The sequence below is a fragment of the Mesoplodon mirus genome, assembly GCF_964341445.2.
Source record: "Mesoplodon mirus genome assembly, chromosome: 13".
NCBI classification, from domain to species: Eukaryota; Metazoa; Chordata; class Mammalia; order Artiodactyla; family Ziphiidae; genus Mesoplodon; species Mesoplodon mirus.
Window position 1 is genome coordinate 7,416,745 of NC_138989.1, and position 19,915 is coordinate 7,436,659.

Sequence of the window (19,915 nt, forward strand, 5' to 3'; positions counted from 1 at the left end):
GTTGCTACAGAAACTCTTATCACCACCCCTTTTTCTCCCAGCAAGCTGTGCGACGCGCCGGGTCTTAGCCTCTTTGTGCCATCCGGGTCTCTCGCGCGAGCGATTTCAGTTTGTGGCGAAGCGTTTAGGCGGCCGGTACTGTGGAGAGCGGCAAGTGCAGGTGCCGCCGTAGCGGCCAGGACTCTGGACTATGGCGGTAGGTGCCGAATCTGAGTCTAAAGTCAGGCATATTTTTCTGCTGCTCTGCAAAGAAGGGATGAACGGCTCCCAGAGCTGTTGTCGGGGCTAGTGTGTGGACAAGATGGCGCCGCGGCCTTCTTCTGCGTCCGCCATCATGGCTGGCTGCTGTAGGGAGGGGGAAAGAAGGCGGTGTCGATGGGGGTGGGGAGCCGCAGGGAGTGTCTTTTCTTCCAGAACTTTCCTCATGTCTTTCCCAGTTTTATGTTCCTTTTGTCCCACAGAACTGACTCCAGTTTTGCTTACTCACTCTGGTTGGTGTTTGATATTGAGTTAGGGCTTGGGCGTTTATGTTCGCGTTGGGAAAGGGCTGGGGAAGAGAGAAAAGGGATCAGGGGTCGTCTCTGAAAAGTATGGGGTCAAAAAAGAGGTGCCTGTAAGAGGTAGAACGTGAGAAGAGAGCAAGCGGTATTGTAACGATTATTTTGCCTACGCTCAGTGAGATGATTTTAGCTGCATAATTTCGGTTAGGGTGAACGTCCGTGTAAACCTTAGTTTATTCCTTAGTAAGCATCTAGGGAACGTGTTTCTCGAAGGGAGTAAAAATTCGAGTTAATCAGGAGAAGTCTTTGGAGCTACGAATTCTGACTGATGCTCCGTTTCCGAAGCGGCTCCTGATGTAATCATTTTGAAGGTTTCGAGAAACATAATCAAAGCCCTAACATTGGCATTGTTACTTTAAATTTAAGAGTCCTTCATAGGCCCGTTTAATTTTAAATGAAAGCTACAGTTCTTAAATTACGTTTTCTGAGAAATTAAGCGTGCTTTGGATATAAGATGCCCAATCCTGATGGATCGCATTATTGTGATTACTTCATTTTACTTACCCGGTTACGAGAAAAATGCAAACATTTTGCATTCTTTTCCATTGACTAAAAAGTTGTGTTTTCTCGTTTTCGAAGATAAATAGGACTATTAAGAATAACGGAAAACTCGTAGATTACTCATCCTGATCATTGGGGTATCTGGAAGTAGAAATCGTCTGCCCCTCCCCCCCGCGCCCTCATACCTAATTGATTTGATTTAGACCCGAGTTTTTGATAACCGATTTAGAACCCCTGTCCAAACAGTTGGGCACATAATCGATTTAAATATTTTTTTGTTTAACTAGTGTTTTGGGCCTCTTAATCTACTTGAAAGAACAGCATTATTTTACTTGGGTTCAAATATTAAAAAAAAAATTCACACATTAGTTTCTGCAGCGCCTTGTTCAATAAAAAGACACGATCCCCTCGAGATGTGGCCTAGTATTAAGTCCAATGTGCCGTCTTTGCACTGGAAAAAGATTCTTATACTATGTCTTGAGTGCCATTGGGGTTTTAAAGAAGATGTGAATTTTAAGAAACCGTGGTGTTCTTCTAATAGAACAAATGGTAGAGTGAGGGGCATTTTTGCAGTTAGCACTTAAGATTTACACATAGGTCCGTACAAAATTGAAATCTTAGATATTTTCAGGGAAGTTTTAATACTCGATTTTATTTGGATATTTTTGTTACGCTACTATAATATATTCTCAAGGAAATAAAAGCTTCAGGTGAGCTAAGTGGCCCCCTATTATTCATATCTGTTTAGTGATACAGTGGTTTTGGTTTTTGTCCTGTAGTGCGTTTTACAGATGAAAATGGCTCTTCGGTGTGAGTTATTAGCCCGTTTTACAGAGTGCCTTCCCTTAAGGGCATTTTACTAAGTGTAACTTTACCAACACAGCACATCATAGACCTGTCAGAAATAATCCTTAAGAATAGTGATGAGGGGATTGACATATATACACTAAGATGTATAAAATGGATAACTAATAATAACCTGCTGTATAAAAAAAATAAAATAAAATTCAAAACTTAAAAAAAAAGAATAGTGATGAGGACTTCCCTGGTGGTCCAGTGGTTAAGACTCCACACTTCCATTGCAGGGGGCACTAGCTACATCCATGGTCGGGGAACTAAGATCCACGTGCCACACGGCGAGGCCCCAAAAGAAAAAGGAATAGTGATGAGAACAAGAATAAAAGAAAATGACCAATGTTAGTTGTGAATATCAGAATCATCTTTAGTTGTGTGATAAAGTAGTGTCATGTATTAATATTAGACAGCAAAGAGAGTACCATCTTATGTGAGTCAGCTAATGTTGCTGGATCTCATCTGTGAAATGAGAAAGTTGAGCTTGATTCGAAGAGATGAGAGCCTTTCTGCACAAAAATTTTATGATTCCAGAAATCACCCATACATAGAGAAGCATGTGTGCTGGAATGGGCCTCCCCAGTAATTAGGTGTTTCGTCCTATTTGTTACGGGGTTTTTTGGTAGCATTGTTAGAGGAGTAACACATAATACGTCTTTCATCCTAACTAACCTGTAAATCCTTCCCTTTTAATTTATTATTTTATTCCTGAAGTCTAACATCGAGTTAGGTGCATTTTTGACCATCAGAAAATAGTTGTTAAAATAATGTGACCTCTCACACTTCATTTGTTAAAGTACTCCCCATTTAGTTTACTTGGTGTTTGTTTTCTGGACTAATCTTCCTAAAGGAAGTTGTTCATTATCATGTGATTATTTCTCCTGCTGAAAATGTATAGTATATTCACTATTTACCCAATCCAGATCTTTTTTCTGTAAAGAGCAAGTTAGTAGATATTTTAGGCATTGTGGACCACGTGCAACATACAGTCTCTGTCACATTCCTTGCTTGCCTGTTTTTTTTTTTTTTTTTTTTTTTTTTCCGGTATGCGGGCCTCTCACTGTTGTGGCCTCCCCCGTTGCGGAGCACAGGCTCCGGACGCGCAGGCCCAGCGGCCATGGCTCACGGGCCCAGCCGCTCCGCGGCATATGGGATCCTCCCAGACCGGGGCACGAACCCGTATCCCCTGCATCGGCAGGCGGACTCTCAACCACTGCGCCACCAGGGAGGCCCCTTTGCTTGCCTGTTTTAACGACCCTTTTAAAAATGTAAAAGTCATTCTTAGCTCAAGGGCGATACTTTGCTAACTCATGTGGTAAGTAATCAACTCCCCGGGCGTATTGACTATTTTGGTATTTCCTGTCTGGTTAGATGGGTCACCAGTGTCCACCTTCCACATATTACAGAAACTGTTTTCCCTGCCTTTTATCAGAATCTCACTCAGGAGAACATTTAGGTTCTAGTTTCTCCTTGAAGCTTTTTTTCTATGACTTTTTTTTTAATAAACTTATTATTGATTGATTGATTGATTGATTGTTGATGCTTCGGGTCTTTGGTGCTGCGCAAGGGCTTTCTCTAGTTGCGGAGAGCGGGGGCTACTATTAGTTGCAGTGCGCAGGCTTCTCATTGCTGTGGGTTCTCTTGTTTCGGAGCACCGGCTTTAGGCACGCGGTCTCAGTAGTTTTGACTCACGGGCTGTAGAGCACAGGCTTAGTGGTTGTGGTGCACGGACTTAGTTGTTCCGTTGAATGTTTGATCTTCCTGAACCAGGGCTTGAACCCGTGTCCCCTGCATTGGCAGGTGGATTCTTAACCACTGCGCCACCAGGGAAGTCCCTCTATGACTCATTTAAATCAATTTCATGAAGGAACCTACTCTCCTAGGTAAATCAGGTCTTTGGGAAAGAGTGTGTTCTCTTGACTATTTTAATTTTTTTTAAATTTATATTGTGATAACTTATAAAATTCTTTAAAGCAGAAACAACTTAATGTTTCCATAGCCCAGAGCATATGTGAGGAGAGGCAGACCATATTTTGCAGCAGCACTGTGCCAAGGGGCTTTCATTAAAGAGGGTTAATGAAATTAAGATTGGGTTCTCAGATAGGTAAGTTAATTTTCTTTTTTTTTTTTTTTTTTTAATCTAGAAGCATTCTCTTTGCTTTTTAAGATTTTACAGTCGGTCTTTTTAACCTTTAACAGCTCATTTTTAAATGCCTCTTTATGCTAATGTAAAATACAAGTATTGGTAAAGTCAGCTAAATGAATTCATAGATCTAAAATGGACTCTATTTTCTCTGCTTGAATACTTATTGGAAATCCTTGGAGCCCTATTTTCCCCTTCCCCCAATGTTTTGAAAGTTATAAAAATAATGATTAAAAAAAATAAAGATACATCCATTCAGTTACATGTGTCTCTGGTATTGGGTTAGTCAATTTATTTATTGTTATTTCAATTTATTCGTGCCTACTTCACAAGTACAAAGCATATTTAGCTACTTGGAAATCAGTTCTTCTGATTTCTTGATTTTCTTTATTTTTTAATTTTGTAAAACTCAAGGATAACTATCTTTCCTCCCTTCTCTTTTAAGTAATTGGAAACATTTTAAATGCAGTTAAGAATTTATAACCATTTTTCTCTAAACTTACAGGCTAGTGATACAGAACGAGATGGACTAGCCCCAGAAAAGACATCCCCAGATAGAGATAAGAAAAAAGAGCAGTCCGATATATCTATTTCTCCCAGAGCCTCAAAACATCATTATTCAAGATCACGATCAAGGTCAAGAGAAAGAAAACGAAAGTCAGGTATGTATAAGACATAAGTTTACTGATATAATTAATATGTGTTCTTCCCATTGAGAAATGGATAGTGAAAAGTGCATTGGGAATTTTCTGGAAAATTTTTCAATTATGAGGAATACAAGTGTCCTAATACAAGAATTTTATAACTTGTCAAAGACAAAATGTATGCTTAAATTTGTGTCACAATAACTATTATCCCTCAGATGTTCAAATTTTATCCTTTCAACATAGGCAAAACAATATGTTGAAAGATGTAGTCTGGGCAGTGGTATATTCTGAACTTATTTAACATCTTTGATGTAAGTTACAAGAACATTTTTAACCTTGGTTTTCTTTTTAACTTAATGTTAAAATGTTTCTGAAAGCAAGAGTTTTTAGTGTTTTGAAATGCTCCTTATTTGGAGCATTTTTTTTAACTAGACTGATGTGGCATAGAAAGCGTGATGTATTGCCAATAAATCAATACTTAAGTAGTTAAAAGAGAGATAGAATAGAAATGAGTTTAAAAGTTTCAAGACCTGGGCTCTGGTTATTTATCCTTTGCACCCACAGATAATCCACCTACAAAATGGTTCAAGTGTAATTTTTATGTATATGTTTGAAACTGTACAGTATCATAACTGCTTTTTAATGGGAATTTTTCTAAACTGTAACATCTTTTTGACTACTTATAAGACACCAAATATAATTCAACCTGTTTTCTCTTGCATTTTTTGTTCCTTTTGTTCTTAATTGTTTTCCTCTAATAAGACCATTTATAAGTTTGCGATGTAATAGGAAGCAAGATGAACTGGACAGAATGTTTTGTAAAATATAAAGAATCTGTGATAGGGGCTTCCCTGGTGGCGCCGTGGTTGAGAATCCACCTGCCAATGCAGGGGACAGACATGGGTTCGTGCCCCAGTCTGGGAAGATCCCACATGCCGCGGATCGGCTGGGCCCATGAGCCATGGCCGCTGAGCCCGCGCATCCAGAGCCTGTGCTCCGCAACAGGAGAGGCCACAACAGTGAGAGGCCTGCGTACCGCAAAAAAAAAAAAAAAAAAGAATCTGTGACCACCTGGAAGACAAAGTCTGTTTGTCATGTGTCATGGAACATGGACTTGTGGAACTTTTTTGCTTACTTACTTGATTATATTCTGGTTTCCTCAGATTGCTTGATTTATTTCAGATACATGAAGTATTACTGTAGTAGAATAATCCCACCCCTGCCATAAAAAAATAGGCTTTAGAGGATGACTAGTAAATAGATTAGTTAGGCAAGTGGCCAAAAATGTTCTTTGTATGAGTCTTGGAATTTGTGTCTGCGATGTTTCTGTACTGTTATTTATGGTGAATTTTTGTGTGTTCACAGATAATGAAGGAAGAAAACACAGGAGCCGGAGCAGAAGCAAAGAGGTAATTAACACTTTGTAGTGAATAGGCACTTTAGAATACTTGTAAAGTATCTGGTAGAAATGTTTGTGTGAATATATGATATTGTCAAGGTAAGTACCAAAACTTGAAATTTAAAAGGTTTAATTCAGTTATAAAATAAGCATGATTTGGATTCATCATTTTTCAAGAAGATAGTTGTTTATATGAAAAGTTCATTCAAAAACTATTAATGTTATGTTGTGAAAATATTCACAATAAAAATTTCATATGAAGAATATAACTGGTTTTTTAGGCCTGTCACACAGAGCTTCCATTAATCTGAGGTCCCGAGTCTCTTTATGCCTGACAGCTGCTCAGGATTTTTAAATAGCACTCATCTTTAAGTAGCAATACTCTAGATATCTATGGGCTACTTTTTCTTTATGGAAGATAATGAGAGTCCCTTTTCATTTGTAAACTAGTTTGATTCCCTAAGAATAGTATTGAATTTTGAAATAAAAGTGTCAGTGAGGGACTGCTGGAAAGATGGCGGTGACACAAAACTTGAGGATAAAGAAAGACAGCAGCTGTATTGCAGAGGAGTTAACTTGCCCACCTGAGAAGACAAGGAATGAGCCAACCAAGGAAGAGCAGAAGTAGAAGCCAAAAAGGGAGGAGACGAGTCTCATGGGGGCTGGGCAAGGGACTCCTTAGACAACTGTGGGCAGGGACTTCACCTCTTCCCCTAATGGAAGCTCTGTTAAAGTTTAATTTAGGAGAGTTTTTGTGAAAATGACTATTTTGTTTAGCTCACATGATAACATTTCTATAATAAATCATACTCAGCGTGCTAATGCGCGAAGAGACTGAACTGAAGACGCTGCAGACTCAGATAGCAAAATAATAAGCCTACTTCATGATAAGGTAACTATTAGTCATTCAAACTCCTATTTCCCTTAAGTATATCTTAAATCAGTTAAGGGTTTTAATGGTTTTTTTAAAAAATAATAATAGTAATGTTATGTTTGGAAAGCTGGTTTGAAATAAACTAAAACTTTTGCAAGCTTAATAACCACTTAAAGGTTTCCCAGTTTGCCACCGTATGGCAAAATCAAGGAAATAGTCTTTTTTATAAGCTCATATGGAGAACTGGCATTGAAACTAAAATTTAGCTGTGTCTCCAGGTCTCTTCTTTTTCTGCAAAATAATAAATTACAGACTATGATCCTTTTCTGATGTATCACCATGCATGTTCTAAAATGTTTGACTAAGTTTTTTGTTTTTAAGAAAAGTTAATCTTGAGTGGAAGGAAATATGCTAAGGTCTGTTCTGGGAAGCATGAGTTAAGTGTCCTGTTGTGGTGGAGAACGGTGGCCTGGGTGTCAGAAGAATATGGGGTCTGGGTTCACCTCTCCTAATATGTAGCTTTGTGACTTTAGATCTTAATTTAGTCATATATAAAGTAAGGGGAATTAGAAGATCTGAGTTTCCTTCCAGCTTTAAAATTGTGATTCTGAAATGTCCAGGATTTTAAGCTTTAGCTACAAGATGGATTTGACAAATCTTAATGTGGGGAAATCAAATGTTTAGCACTTCCTAATTCAGTATGGGAGTGTAGGATGGAGACTTGATCATACAATTAATTTAGCTCAGTCTCTGAATGCATATGTTGTGAAAGCAAAAGCCATGGTTTTTATAATCATTCAGAATATGGGGGAAGTATGTATTATAATGGTAGGGGGATTAATTGTGTTACACCTAGTTTGATTTCATAAAAATTAAAACAGATATGGTTGCCATTTTCTACCCTAGGTACATGAAGTGTAATAGAACTCCAAGCCTGTTGGGATATTGCAAGATGAAAAGTGATTGCTTCACAGTTTAGGATTGGGAGAAAAATCAAGAGCCGTCTTTAAGAAAGGATGTGGCAGTATAGCTATAAAAAGGACACTTAACTTTGCGTAAAGTAATTTGAAGTTGCTAGAAGATATTAATACTTAGGTTAATTTTACTTAGTTACCTAATTGGAAATGCATTTTTCTGGTGCATTTCTTTGTGTCCTTATCTTCGTTATTGTTAACTTTTAAAACTTAATATTACGTGCTCTGGATTTAGAAGTTGTTGTATATACATGTCTGTTTCTCTAAAAGGTTTGTTGGAAAATTGAAAAGATTTTGATACATGTGTACTTCCCTCTTAGATAAAAGAAACATCAGGGATTCCTCTTTTTCTGAAATAGTGGTTTTTCGATATTATTAACATTGAAAGTTATTGTTTTGATTGTGGTATTGAAAGTATTTGGGGGTGGAAACTGCATTTGGGGGGTTTATAAAGAAAAAGTAAAATTAGTAATATACATCTGCAACATTTGGGTGATGTGAAACTAGATCTTTTTTTAAATTTGCCACACACTCCTAAGGTTACTAATGTTGCATCACAACATTTTTGCTACTGATACCCATACTAACTCTCTTTGTTGCACTATTTTCCTGAAAGAACCAACTTCTTCTTAAAACAGGCAAGAAGACATGAATCCAAAGATAAATCCTCTAAGAAACACAAGTCTGAGGAACATAATGACAAAGAGCATTCTTCTGATAAAGGAAGAGAGCGGCTAAATTCATCTGAAAATGGTGAGGACAGACACAAACGCAAAGAAAGAAAGTCATCAAGAGGCAGAAGTCATTCAAGGTCTAGGTCTCGTGAAAGGTAAGTAGTTTTTCCTAAGTTAATGCCTTCTAAAGAACTCCTAAATTACATAAAGGTTTGCATTAATGGAGCAACACCCAAAAAAATCTTAGTTAGAAAATTGTTATTTTTAATTTTGAGTTGTCTGTCACAGTGGAAAAATTTTTGCTGAACTATGTTTATATAATTTGCCAATATCATAATCCTTTTACATTGCTGGTGCAGGATTTGTTTGCTGCTGAACTCTAATCTAGGTTTTATTTAGGTATGGGTTAAAAGATTTTTGAGAAACTGGGTCATGGTTCAAATTTTTGTGGCTCTTTTGTTGTGTTTTAAGAAACCAGTGTCTGCAACATGTATTGCGGATTTCTGTGGGGAATGTGTGTGTGGTATCAGATTTGGTCAAAAATTTTCAGTAGTAGAATAACTTGATTGTTACTCTTAGAAATAGTTTGGTTCGGCAGTAGACTTCAAGCTATTAAACAGAATCTTAACTTGGGGTAGGAAACATTGCTTTTTTGACATTATCAGTTTATTGTGTTCCCTGTAAGTAGCTACAAATTTATGTACTTGAATTTCAGGCGTCATCGTAGTAGGAGCAGAGAGCGGAAGAAATCAAGATCCAGGAGTAGGGAGCGGAAAAAGTCAAGATCCAGAAGCAGAGAGAGGAAGAAATCACGATCCAGAAGCAGGGAGAGAAAACGTCGGATCCGATCTCGTTCCCGCTCAAGATCAAGACACAGACATAGGAGTAGAAGCAGGAGTAGGACAAGGAGTAGAAGTCGGTAGGTATTCATCCTCTTGAATACAGTCAAATAGGCCCCTCACAGGGTCTGTTAAGTCAGGCTTAGAAAGGTTAAGTAACTTGCTCAAGAAGCCCAATATCATACAGTTCTTAAATGGTAAAGCTGGGACCTGGTCCCAAATGCATCTGAATGCAAAGTCAGTACGTGTGCTTAATCCACCGTACTGGTTATACTCTCTCAGATACTCAAAAAGATGAGCTTATAAATTCACACTTGTCTTGATTGGAAAGAAATTTTAATTTGTTTAGGCAGGAAATACAGTAAAGAGCATTTAATTATAAATATTCAGAGAATATGTTTATTCTCTACTAATATTAGTTATTAATAGTGTGTTACATCTGTATTCACAGATACTGGTAATAAAGTTAATGTGAAAGCTTCTTTGTTAATTTATTGTTCATTAAGTCAAATCGTCTATAAAAGAATGAAATATGGGTAAAAGTGTACTTTGGCTTATAATAACTTGGTTTGTCACTTGTTTGATCATTTTTTCAGTTTTTAATCAGTGGTTTTAGTATGTAATAGTTGCCTAAATAGAACTTTACCAGTTAGGAGACTTAGTCAATCTAAAGTAAATGGTAATTTCACCATTAATTACCTTTTTTTTTTTTGTTCTTGTTTTTTTTAAATCACCATTTGGGCAATTCGGGTCATTATTGATGGCATTTCTAGTTTTAACCACTGATACCTTTTATTCTAATCAATGACTTTTTAATTCTAATTTTGTTTTAGTGATTTATATTTTTGAAAACATTTACAAGTTAATTCATTGTACATTAGAATACTAGGACCATTTAACTTGTCAATCCCACTAGTAGGAATTTATCCTATTGACCTGCACAAGTGTAAAATGACTAACGTACAAGTCTAGCCTTTGCAACATTGGGTGTAATAGCAAAAGATTGGAAACAACTTAAATGTCCATCTGAAACAGGGATGGTTAAGTGAGTTTATAGAAACTAGTCTTATACACAAGGAACTTGGGGTGCCTATGGAAGGTGTACAACAGAGGTGGAAAGGAAAGGGTTCAAAATATATTTCCTAGACCAGTTTAATTTTTATTGAACTATGTAACTATAATTTATTTTGATTCAATAAAATAATTATTACTTGGCCATACTGAGACATGTAAAATATGATTTATTAAAGAGATAGAAAGAAGAGAATTGAAAAACCGAGAAGATTTAGTAGAAGTTTAAGCCGAACTCCTAGCCCACCTCCCTTCCGAGGTAGAAACACAGCAATGGATGCACAAGAAGCTTTAGCTAGGAGGTGCGTATATTTTTTATTCGATACATTTTTTTCTCCTTTTCATCTTGAGGTAGATACTCAATTGTATGGACAAAATATGAATGCTTTCAGAGGATAATTCAAATAATTAAATCTAGCCATAACTACCGTGGCAGTTTTGTGATACAGAACTGTGTTAAGTGGTTTGTTAATTCTCATCTTTAATTTGCTTATTTGCACAACTGGAAAGAGTATTTCTTCAACAGTTTCTCTTCTTTCTTCATGATTAACTAATTCATTTTTCTCAAGTCTAGACTCATAAGTATTTTCAGTTGGACATTGGAACTTTTTTAAAAATCTTAAATGTGATCTAAGAACTGTTAATTTTGCATCTAAAACTGCTTTGTCTTTACTTTCTTTGTTCTTCCTTAAGAAAAGTCTCTGAAACAATAAGTAGAATTCTGTCAGTAGTTTTCCTATTTTGAAGGTGGCGAATAATAAGCCAGTTCATTTGATCTTAAAGTTTTTACTGCTGTGATAGCATAGGAAGATCATTGTATTTTTAAATTTTCTAATGTTTCAAAGATGGGTGATTGTGGGACCACACACAGCAGGGCTGTCTAACCGAAATCTGCAAAACCATTGAAAGAACTGCCTCATAGAGACAAGAAGTAAAGTAAAATCCAAGCCCTTGTTTGCAGGTTTTCCCATATTCTAAAAAACTAAAATCTTCTGATTTTGATTTTTTTTCTTTATGAAATTGAGTTTGTATTTTGTTTTTCATTACAAAAATACAGTTATCACAATGTAACCTGATGGGCTGCTGCCCTGTGAACCCAGCCTGGCAGAAACTCCAGCTGAACAGCAGCAGCAGCAAAGGTGTGAGCTCACCCCTTCTTCATTCCATTCACCTTAGTGAATGGTATTGATTCCAAACCTGCAGTGCCCATTTGAAATATACAGCCAGTAGCTGTCAATTACTTTCTTACTGAAACTAAAATCAACAATTAGGAAATAATTTTCCACAGTATCTGAACTAATTTATAAAGAATGGTCCATTAACTTTGATCATGAATTTTTTTAAGCCCTAAAGTTTATTCTTGTTTCTCTTAAGTTTATTGTATTTTAATTTTTGGATTATACTAAAGTTGAATCTGTAACTAGCACCTAAAACTTTAATTTAGTCTACTTAGTGATTTTCAGATGACAATTTTTAAAACTGCTTTGGAAATACTTTTATTTATGAACCTATGTTTTAACATTAATCCTAATCAGAAACTTCTTTCTGATTAGGACAAATTCAAGGCTGTACTACTTGTCTTTCTTTCATGTGTGCTCAATAGAAGGGAACAAAATTATAGATTGTTATCCTCCTTTTATGTAAATTACAGCAATTGTTAAAGCAAATGTCAATTTTCTACTACTGTATTTTACCTGGAGTGCCCACTGCTCCCCTCCCCAAAAAAACTTTTTCCCCAATCCTTGCCCCTTTATACTACTTTAAAGGAGGGAGAGGGTGGTGTTTAACTTATGATTGGTAAATCAGGGAATCTTCGGAAGAAAAGGGCTTTCTCTTTCAGGAACTCATTGTGAAGATAACATTACTTACAATTTGCTATACACCAGATAGATACCTACTTGACAGCACATTTTGTTTAGTATGTGTATTCAGTGGTGAATTTAGTGTGAATCAGAATTCGTTTTTTGGGGATGAATTTGTGTTTCACGTTTCCAGTTCCTTTGCTAATAATTTCTTTACCTCCTAAAAGTAATTTTCTAATATTTAGTTTTTTTCCCCCGTTTTATTAGATTATAGAGAATGGCAGGATTTGCTTGCCCTCTCTTAAATTTTATTTTTGGCTTTTTAATTTTCACTGATTTAGAGACTAATAAAGTCTGTTTATATAAAAATCATCTGCATGTTTTGATTGGCCTTAATCCTGTATAAGCCTCCCTTAGAAGCATTTAGGTAATTCTGTAAATTATTGCATGTACCCTAAGATTTACTCAGCTTTCAATATGTTTTCTCAGTGTCTCAATTTGCAAGATTTAATTTTATCCTTACTCCTGTAACCAGTGCTGATGAAGATTGAATAACTTTTATCTCTTAACCATTTTACTGATTCTCTGTGGGAACTGTATATAAAAGCTACTAGAGTTGTTGGCTATTCCGTGAAATTAAACATGTTTAAAACCAGTAGTGAAATATTATTTAATTGTGACTGATACCATCTTAAGAATGATTGCTTTTTTTCCCACATGAAGATATCAATTTGGGGAAGGTATTGAATTTATTTAAAATTCTATACAAAGTGTTTTATGCCTACATATGTATACATAAAGAGATAAATGTTGGCTTTATATTGATATTTTTATTTAAATTGTCTTTGACAGGTTGGAAAGGGCAAAGAAATTACAGGAACAGCGAGAAAAGGAAATGGTTGAAAAACAAAAGCAACAGGAAATAGCTGCAGGTAATTTTTGTTTTCTTTATTATGGAAGTATGGCATTTTTTTGTAAAACATTTGAAAAGTTCAGGAAAAGTAATAGGAAGAGAATCATGAGTGGTCCCTTCTACCCATCAGTATGCTGTAAATTATTAATTGAATTGTGAATGTTATTTTTAATGTTACTTTTGTATCTCATAAAACTTTTTTTGCACTGTATTTCTGATTTGGTCAATGTAGATAATTTTGAAAAGTGAATAGTGACTATTCTTGTTCATGTAGCAGTTTAGCCATCACTGCATATGTCTTTTAGTTATGATTTTGGAAATACAGTTTATTAAAGATGATCTGAACTGGAGTATGTATTATGTCTTAACTATTAAAAATGAAGTTTTTAGACATAACAGAGACACTGCCTGTGGGTGATTTAAAGGTGATCAGAGAGAGCCTGTATGAAATGTAATCTGGAAGGTAGAAGTAACAGATCTGGCACTTAACTTTTATAGGACTTGGGCCTAGTATGTTAACTGTGTATAATACCTGTTTAATAGTTTTAAACGTTTCTTGTGAGTTTCAAATTAGATGTTGTGAGATCATTTTGTTAGCTATAAAGGACCATACAAAGAAAAGTCGATTTGTTAAAAGTTTAGCTACAGGGGCTTCCTGGTGGCGCAGTGGTTGAGAGTCCGCCTGCCGATGCAGGGGACATGGGTTCGTGCCCCGGTCTGGGAGGATCCCACATGCTGCAGAGCGGCTAGGCCCGTGAGCCATGGCCGCTGAGCCTGTGCGTTCGGAGCCTGTGCTCTGCAACGGGAGAGGCCACAACAGTGAGAGGCCCGCGTACTGCCAAAAAAAAAAATAGTTTAGCTACAATCACTATAGTTCATTTCCATTGAAATCATACACCTTTATCCTATTTGCAGGATTCTCTTTATCCTCAGATTAAGTGAAGTTTAAGTATATATATATAAGGGATCATATACAGAAATGTCTAGAGATGAATACATGAAATAAATGTTTGCTAAAATGTTACTGCTTTATAAGCTTAACACAGTCATTTTCTGTTTGGTGAAAATATTCTGCCTTTTTGTAGATTAGTAGCTCTTATATATAAATAATGTATTACTGTAATTAGGAGGTTGGTTTTGGCTAAAATCCATACTTATTTCCTCTTCAGCAGCTGCAGCTACCGGAGGTTCTGTGCTCAATGTTGCTGCCCTGTTGGCATCAGGAACACAAGTAACTCCTCAGATAGCTATGGCAGCTCAAATGGCAGCCTTGCAGGCTAAAGCTTTGGCAGAGACCGGAATAGCTGTACCTAGCTATTACAACCCAGCAGCTGTGAATCCAATGAAATTTGCTGAACAAGAGAAAAAAAGGAAAATGCTTTGGCAAGGCAAGAAAGAAGGAGTAAGTTCTCTTATTCTCCTTTTTTGTCATTGATTCCTCAGCTTAGAAAAACAAATTTGGATTGGAAAAGATGAGTAGTTTGGGTTTATCTTTCTTCTGAGAGCCTGACTGGAATAATTTAATTTGCTACAGTTATTAATTCTGGGGGAAAAAATGCACAATCTAAGTCAGGCTTTCAAAGAAAACCAATATTGCCCTACATTTATTAAGGGGAAAGAGTTGGTTCCTTAGCTTAGATTTTTTTTCATATATTAAGATAATTATAAATTCCATTGGTGGAATGCCATAAATGCTATTGTTTTTCTACTAAGACTATATTATGGAAAGATCTAGTATCATAATACAAGGTATTTAAATTTTACATATGCTAAGAATTCATTGTTTTTTTAACAGGACAAATCCCAGTCTGCTGAAATATGGGAGAAACTGAATTTCGGAAACAAGGACCAAAATGTCAAATTTAGGAAATTAATGGGTATTAAGGTGAGTTATACACTTTGTAATAAAGCTCATGTTATTTTATATTTTTAGGGTAACATTGGTTCTCAACTTAAACATTATTTCAGTGATGTGTCATGTCTGGGTACTTTCTAGTGCTCTTTCATTTGTGTTCTCTAGATTAACTTCACAGAATTAACCAATAAATTACCATCACTAGTCAACAATACAAATTGTTAAATTTTTTTTTTTTTTTAAGAAGATGTTGGGGGTAGGAGTTTATTAACTTATTTATTTATTTTTGCTGTGCTTGGTCGTTGTTTCTGTGCCAGGGCTTTCTCTAGTTGTGGCAAGCGGGGGCCACTCACTATCGCGGCCTCTCTTGTTGCAGAGCACAGGCTCCAGACGCGCAGGCTCAGTAGTTGTGGCTCACGGGCCTAGTTGCTCCACGGCATGTGGGATCCTCCCAGACCAGGGCTCGAACCCGTGTCCCCTGCATTAGCAGGCAGATTCTCAACCACTGCGCCACCAGGGAAGCGCCAAATTGTTAAATTTGATTAAAACATTTGTTGAGGGACTTCCCTGAAGGTCCAGTGGTTAATACTCCACACTTCCATTGCAGGGGACGTGGGTTCAATCCCTGGTCGGGGAACAAAAATCCCACATGCTGTGCGGCACGGCCAAAACATAAGAAATAAAACAGTTGTTGATTGTTACTGCGTGTTTATGCCTTAAGCAAACCTTGTTCAAAATCATAAGCTTGTCTTAGTAAATTAAAAAAAAAATTTGTAAAAAGGAATTAATTTGCTTTTAAAAATGCCCGTTTAGACATATATATGGGATTTAAGAAAAAAAAATGTCATGAAGAACCTAGAGGTAAGACAGGAATAAAGACACAGACCTACTAGAGAATGGACTTGAGGATATGGGGAGGGGGAAGGGTAAGCTGTGACAAAGCGAGAGAGAGGCATGGACATATATACACTACCAAACATAAGGTAGATAGCTAGTGGAGATCAGCTCGGTGCTTTGACCGCCTGGAGGGGTGGGATTGGGAGGGTGGAAGGGAGGGAGACGCAAGAGGGAAGAGATACGGGAACATATGTATATGTGTAACTGATTCACTTTGTTATAAAGCAGAAACTAACACCATTGTAAAGCAATTATACTCCAATAAAGATGTAAAATTAAAAAAAAAAATGCCCGTTTAGGGCTTCCGTGGTAGCACAATGGATAAGAATCTGCCTGCCAATGCAGGGGACACGGGTTCGATCCCTGGTCCAGGAAGATCCCACATGCTGTGGAGCAACTAAGCCCGTGCGCCATAACTACTGAAGCCCACGCACCGTGCTCCACAACAAGAGAAGCCTGCGCACCACAAGGAAGAGTAGCTCCCGCTCGCTGCAACTAGAGAAACCTCGCGTGCAGTAATGGCGACCCAGTACAGCCAAAAATTAATTAATTAATTAATTTAATTGCCCATTTAAATGGAATATTACTCAGCCATAAGAAGGAATGAAACAGTTATTTGTAGTGAGGTGGATGGAACTAGAGTCTGTCATACAGAGTGAAGTAAGTCAGAAAAAGAAAAATACCATATGCTAATGCATATATATGAAATCTAGAAAATTGGTACTGATGAACATAGTGGTAGGGCAGGAATAAAGATGCAGACGTTGCGAATGGACTTGAGGACACGGGGTGGGTGGGGGAAGGGGAGGCTGGCACGTAGTGAGAGAGTGGCATTAACATATATACACTACCAAATGTAAAATGGATGGCTAGTGAGAAGCTGCTGCAAAGCACAGGGAGATGAACTTGGTGCTTTGTGATGACCTAGAGAAGTGGGATAGGGAGGGTGGGAGGGAGGCTCAGGAAGGAGGGGATATGGGGATATACGTATGCATATATGGCTGATTCACTTTGCTATACAGCAGAAACTAACACAACATCGTAAAGCAGTTATACTCCAGTAAAGATGTATAAAAAGAAAAAATGCCCATTTAAGGTTAACTGTACTTAGTGTGGGGTCGGACTTCCTTAATTTTTTTCAAGGAAGTTTTTTGTTGAGTTTTTTTGTGGGGTTTTTTTTTTAATAATTAATTAATTTGGCTGTGCCAGGTCTTAGTTGCAGCAAGCGGGATCTTTTAGTTGCGGCATGCGAACTCTTAGTTGTGGCATGTGGGATTTAGTTCCCTGACCAGGGGCTGAACCCAGGTCCCCTGCATTGGGAGCACAGAGCCTTAGCCACTGGACTACCAGGGAAGTCCCAAGGAAGGTTTTAGGTTTTACACAACAACCTGGTAAGGTCGACAAATGTTCAGATATTGGTTATTACTAAGGGAGTTGGTTTTTCATTGAAGGGATATTTGGTTTAAACTCCACCCCCATTTTCTACTTTACTTTTCCCTAGACGCTTTATTTATTTTTGGCTGCGTTGGGTCTTCAGTGCTGCGCGCGGGCTTTCTCTAGTTGCAATGAGCAGGGACTACTCTTTGTTGCGGTGCGCAGGCTTCTCATTGCAGTGGCTTCTCTTTGTGGAGCACGGGCTACAGGCATGCGGGTCTCAGTAGTCGTGGCGCACGGGCTCAGTTGCTCCGTGGCATGTGGGATCTTCCCGGACCAGGGCTTGAACCCGTGTCCCCTGCATTGGCAGGCAGATTCTCAGCCACGGTGCCACCAGGTCCCTGGCATGTTCTACCTGTTCTTTCTTAGGCCCACTGAATGATTTTTGTTATGTCCTGCTCTGTCCCAGTACCTCGAATGAACATCGCCTTGAATTCCATAGGTGCTGAATGACTGAATGGAAGCTCAGTGAGGTCACGTATGTACTGCACACATGTGACCTACTGGTACTTCTTAGGTGAGAAGCACGTTTTATTCCTACAGGTGAATCATGTTAATAGTATAGGTTGTGTCTGTTCTGTAGAGTGAAGAGGAAGCTGGATGTAGCTCCGTTGATGAAGAAAGTTACAAGACGTTGAAACAGCAGGAAGAAGTTTTCAGAAATCTAGACGCTCAGTACGAAATGGCGAGGTCACAGACCCACACCCAGAGAGGAATGGGGTTGGGTTTCACATCGTCGATGCGAGGAATGGACACAGTCTGAAGAAGGTCACACCTTATACCTGGGACTTTTACAGACTCTGGTTCTGGTGTCAGGTCCTTGTTCACCAAACAGCTGGTATTCTAGCTTGCATGGGTGTTGCATTGACTTTAATTTATTGAAAAATGTGATTTTTTGTAAATATCGGATCAGTGATACTGGTGTTAGTGTAATCAGGTTAAACCCGCTTCCACTGAACTGGACTATAGAAGGACAATATTTTTTAGTTAATGAATTCTACTTTTCAAATATATGAAAGCTGCAGATGGGATAAAATCTCATACATGGATTTTTGGTGTCCACTGTCTTGTGTACTTTTGTACTTAACCTTGTACAGTTATTTTCATCTCTTGAAACATGAAAGAAATGTCATGTAGATGTTCTTTAGAAAATCTGGCCATTTGGTACATGATCCAGCACAAATAGGCTGGGTGGTGATGATAATAAAAATGGTTTTCTCAAAACTCGTGTTAATTTCAGTTACCTGGAATTCTTATTTGAACTTGTCTTATGGTTTCTGTAGCATTTTGCGATTTCTAGTAGAAGACACTGGCTAGAAATTCCTTTTTTTTTTTTTTTTTTTTAAAGAACTATGCTATAGGCAATACCATGGTGAGCAAAAATGTAAAAGGAAGTTGGGAGGACTGAAAAAACTTAGTAAAATAATACTGTTTTCCTACTATTATAAGGGACAGAACTGATGTACAGTATTTGTTAAATATTCCATGTTATTCAGGAAATAGATTAATACATTAAAGGGATGTAAGCACTTTTATTTTAATAAAGTGCCTTATAACAAGTTCTTTGTATGCCCTTTCCTCATTATCCCTTTTGAATTGTCTAACCTGAAGTACTAAAACAGAAAACAACTTTGTCACTAAATTGATTAAATTTAGGGCATAGTTTTGGTGGAAGGAGGGGACTACAGAACTTGTACTTCATTTGCTTTCATTACAACAAATTCATCATTTTTAGCTTTCCCTGGAAAAATCCTTTGAAAAACATCTCCACAATGTAGTAGCACAAGGGAAGACTGCTTAATGTGTTTTGGTAAATGTTTGGTTTTGCCAGAGCACAATTATTTTGGGGAGAGATGGCTCTTCATGCTTCAGTGACAAAGTCAAGTTTCTGGGGAAATAACACCATGGTTTTTCACTTTGGAGTGATCCCAAATTCACATTTTCCTGGTGAGCTGTGCCTTCTGAAATCTGTTTCATTAAGAGTGTTTGTGGGGGGAAAAAAAATGTTTGGGGGCCTGTAATGCAGTGTGGATATGAAAAGCACACATTAAACTGCTTCCTGTGTTTTTCTATGGTATTTTAGGAGCTGGCCATACATGATGAATGATGTGGTCCATCCTGTACTCATTTAGTAATTTTAAAGAATTTTTATAGCCAATTTTAAACAGGAAACTAATTTTGATTCATTTAGTATGTCCAAAACAATTGAGTTAGGTAATCAGTATTCTTAGTAGAGATTTTACATTCTTACTTGCATGCCTGTTTTTGAAATCCAGGGGGTATTTTATATTTTAACATCCCAATTGGCACTGGTCATATTTAAAGTTATTAATAGCTACACACAGCCAGGGGAAACCATCCTGGACAATGCAGATTTAGAGGGAGGCATATAGGTAACTGCAATTTGTATAATTAAATTTTACGAAGGAATTATTGGAGTCCTGGGGGTGGGGGCCAGTTAACTGCTGGCTCAATTTGAA

General features: G+C 37.4%; 1 protein-coding gene across 4 annotated transcripts; it reads left to right on the forward strand.

The window, feature by feature from the left end:
- The first annotated feature begins 44 nt into the window (after window positions 1-44).
- RSRC2 (arginine and serine rich coiled-coil 2) lies at window positions 45-18,659 on the forward strand. 4 transcript variants are annotated; one of them, XM_082640478.1, is made up of 10 exons: window positions 45-196; window positions 4,562-4,718; window positions 6,069-6,112; window positions 8,589-8,779; window positions 9,340-9,543; window positions 10,714-10,836; window positions 13,189-13,268; window positions 14,419-14,651; window positions 15,045-15,134; window positions 18,019-18,659. In XM_082640478.1, exons 1-10 carry the CDS (start codon window positions 191-193, stop codon window positions 18,196-18,198), a joined length of 1,308 nt encoding a protein of 435 aa, XP_082496604.1. In that variant the 5' UTR covers window positions 45-190; the 3' UTR covers window positions 18,199-18,659. The 4 variants fall into 4 exon arrangements, with proteins under 4 accessions (XP_082496604.1, XP_082496605.1, XP_082496606.1 ...); XM_082640479.1 differs by having other exon boundaries at window positions 14,422-14,651; XM_082640480.1 differs by lacking the exons at window positions 45-196; window positions 4,562-4,718 and adding an exon at window positions 6,917-6,994 and having other exon boundaries at window positions 8,567-8,779.
- Window positions 18,660-19,915: the final 1,256 nt, after the last annotated feature.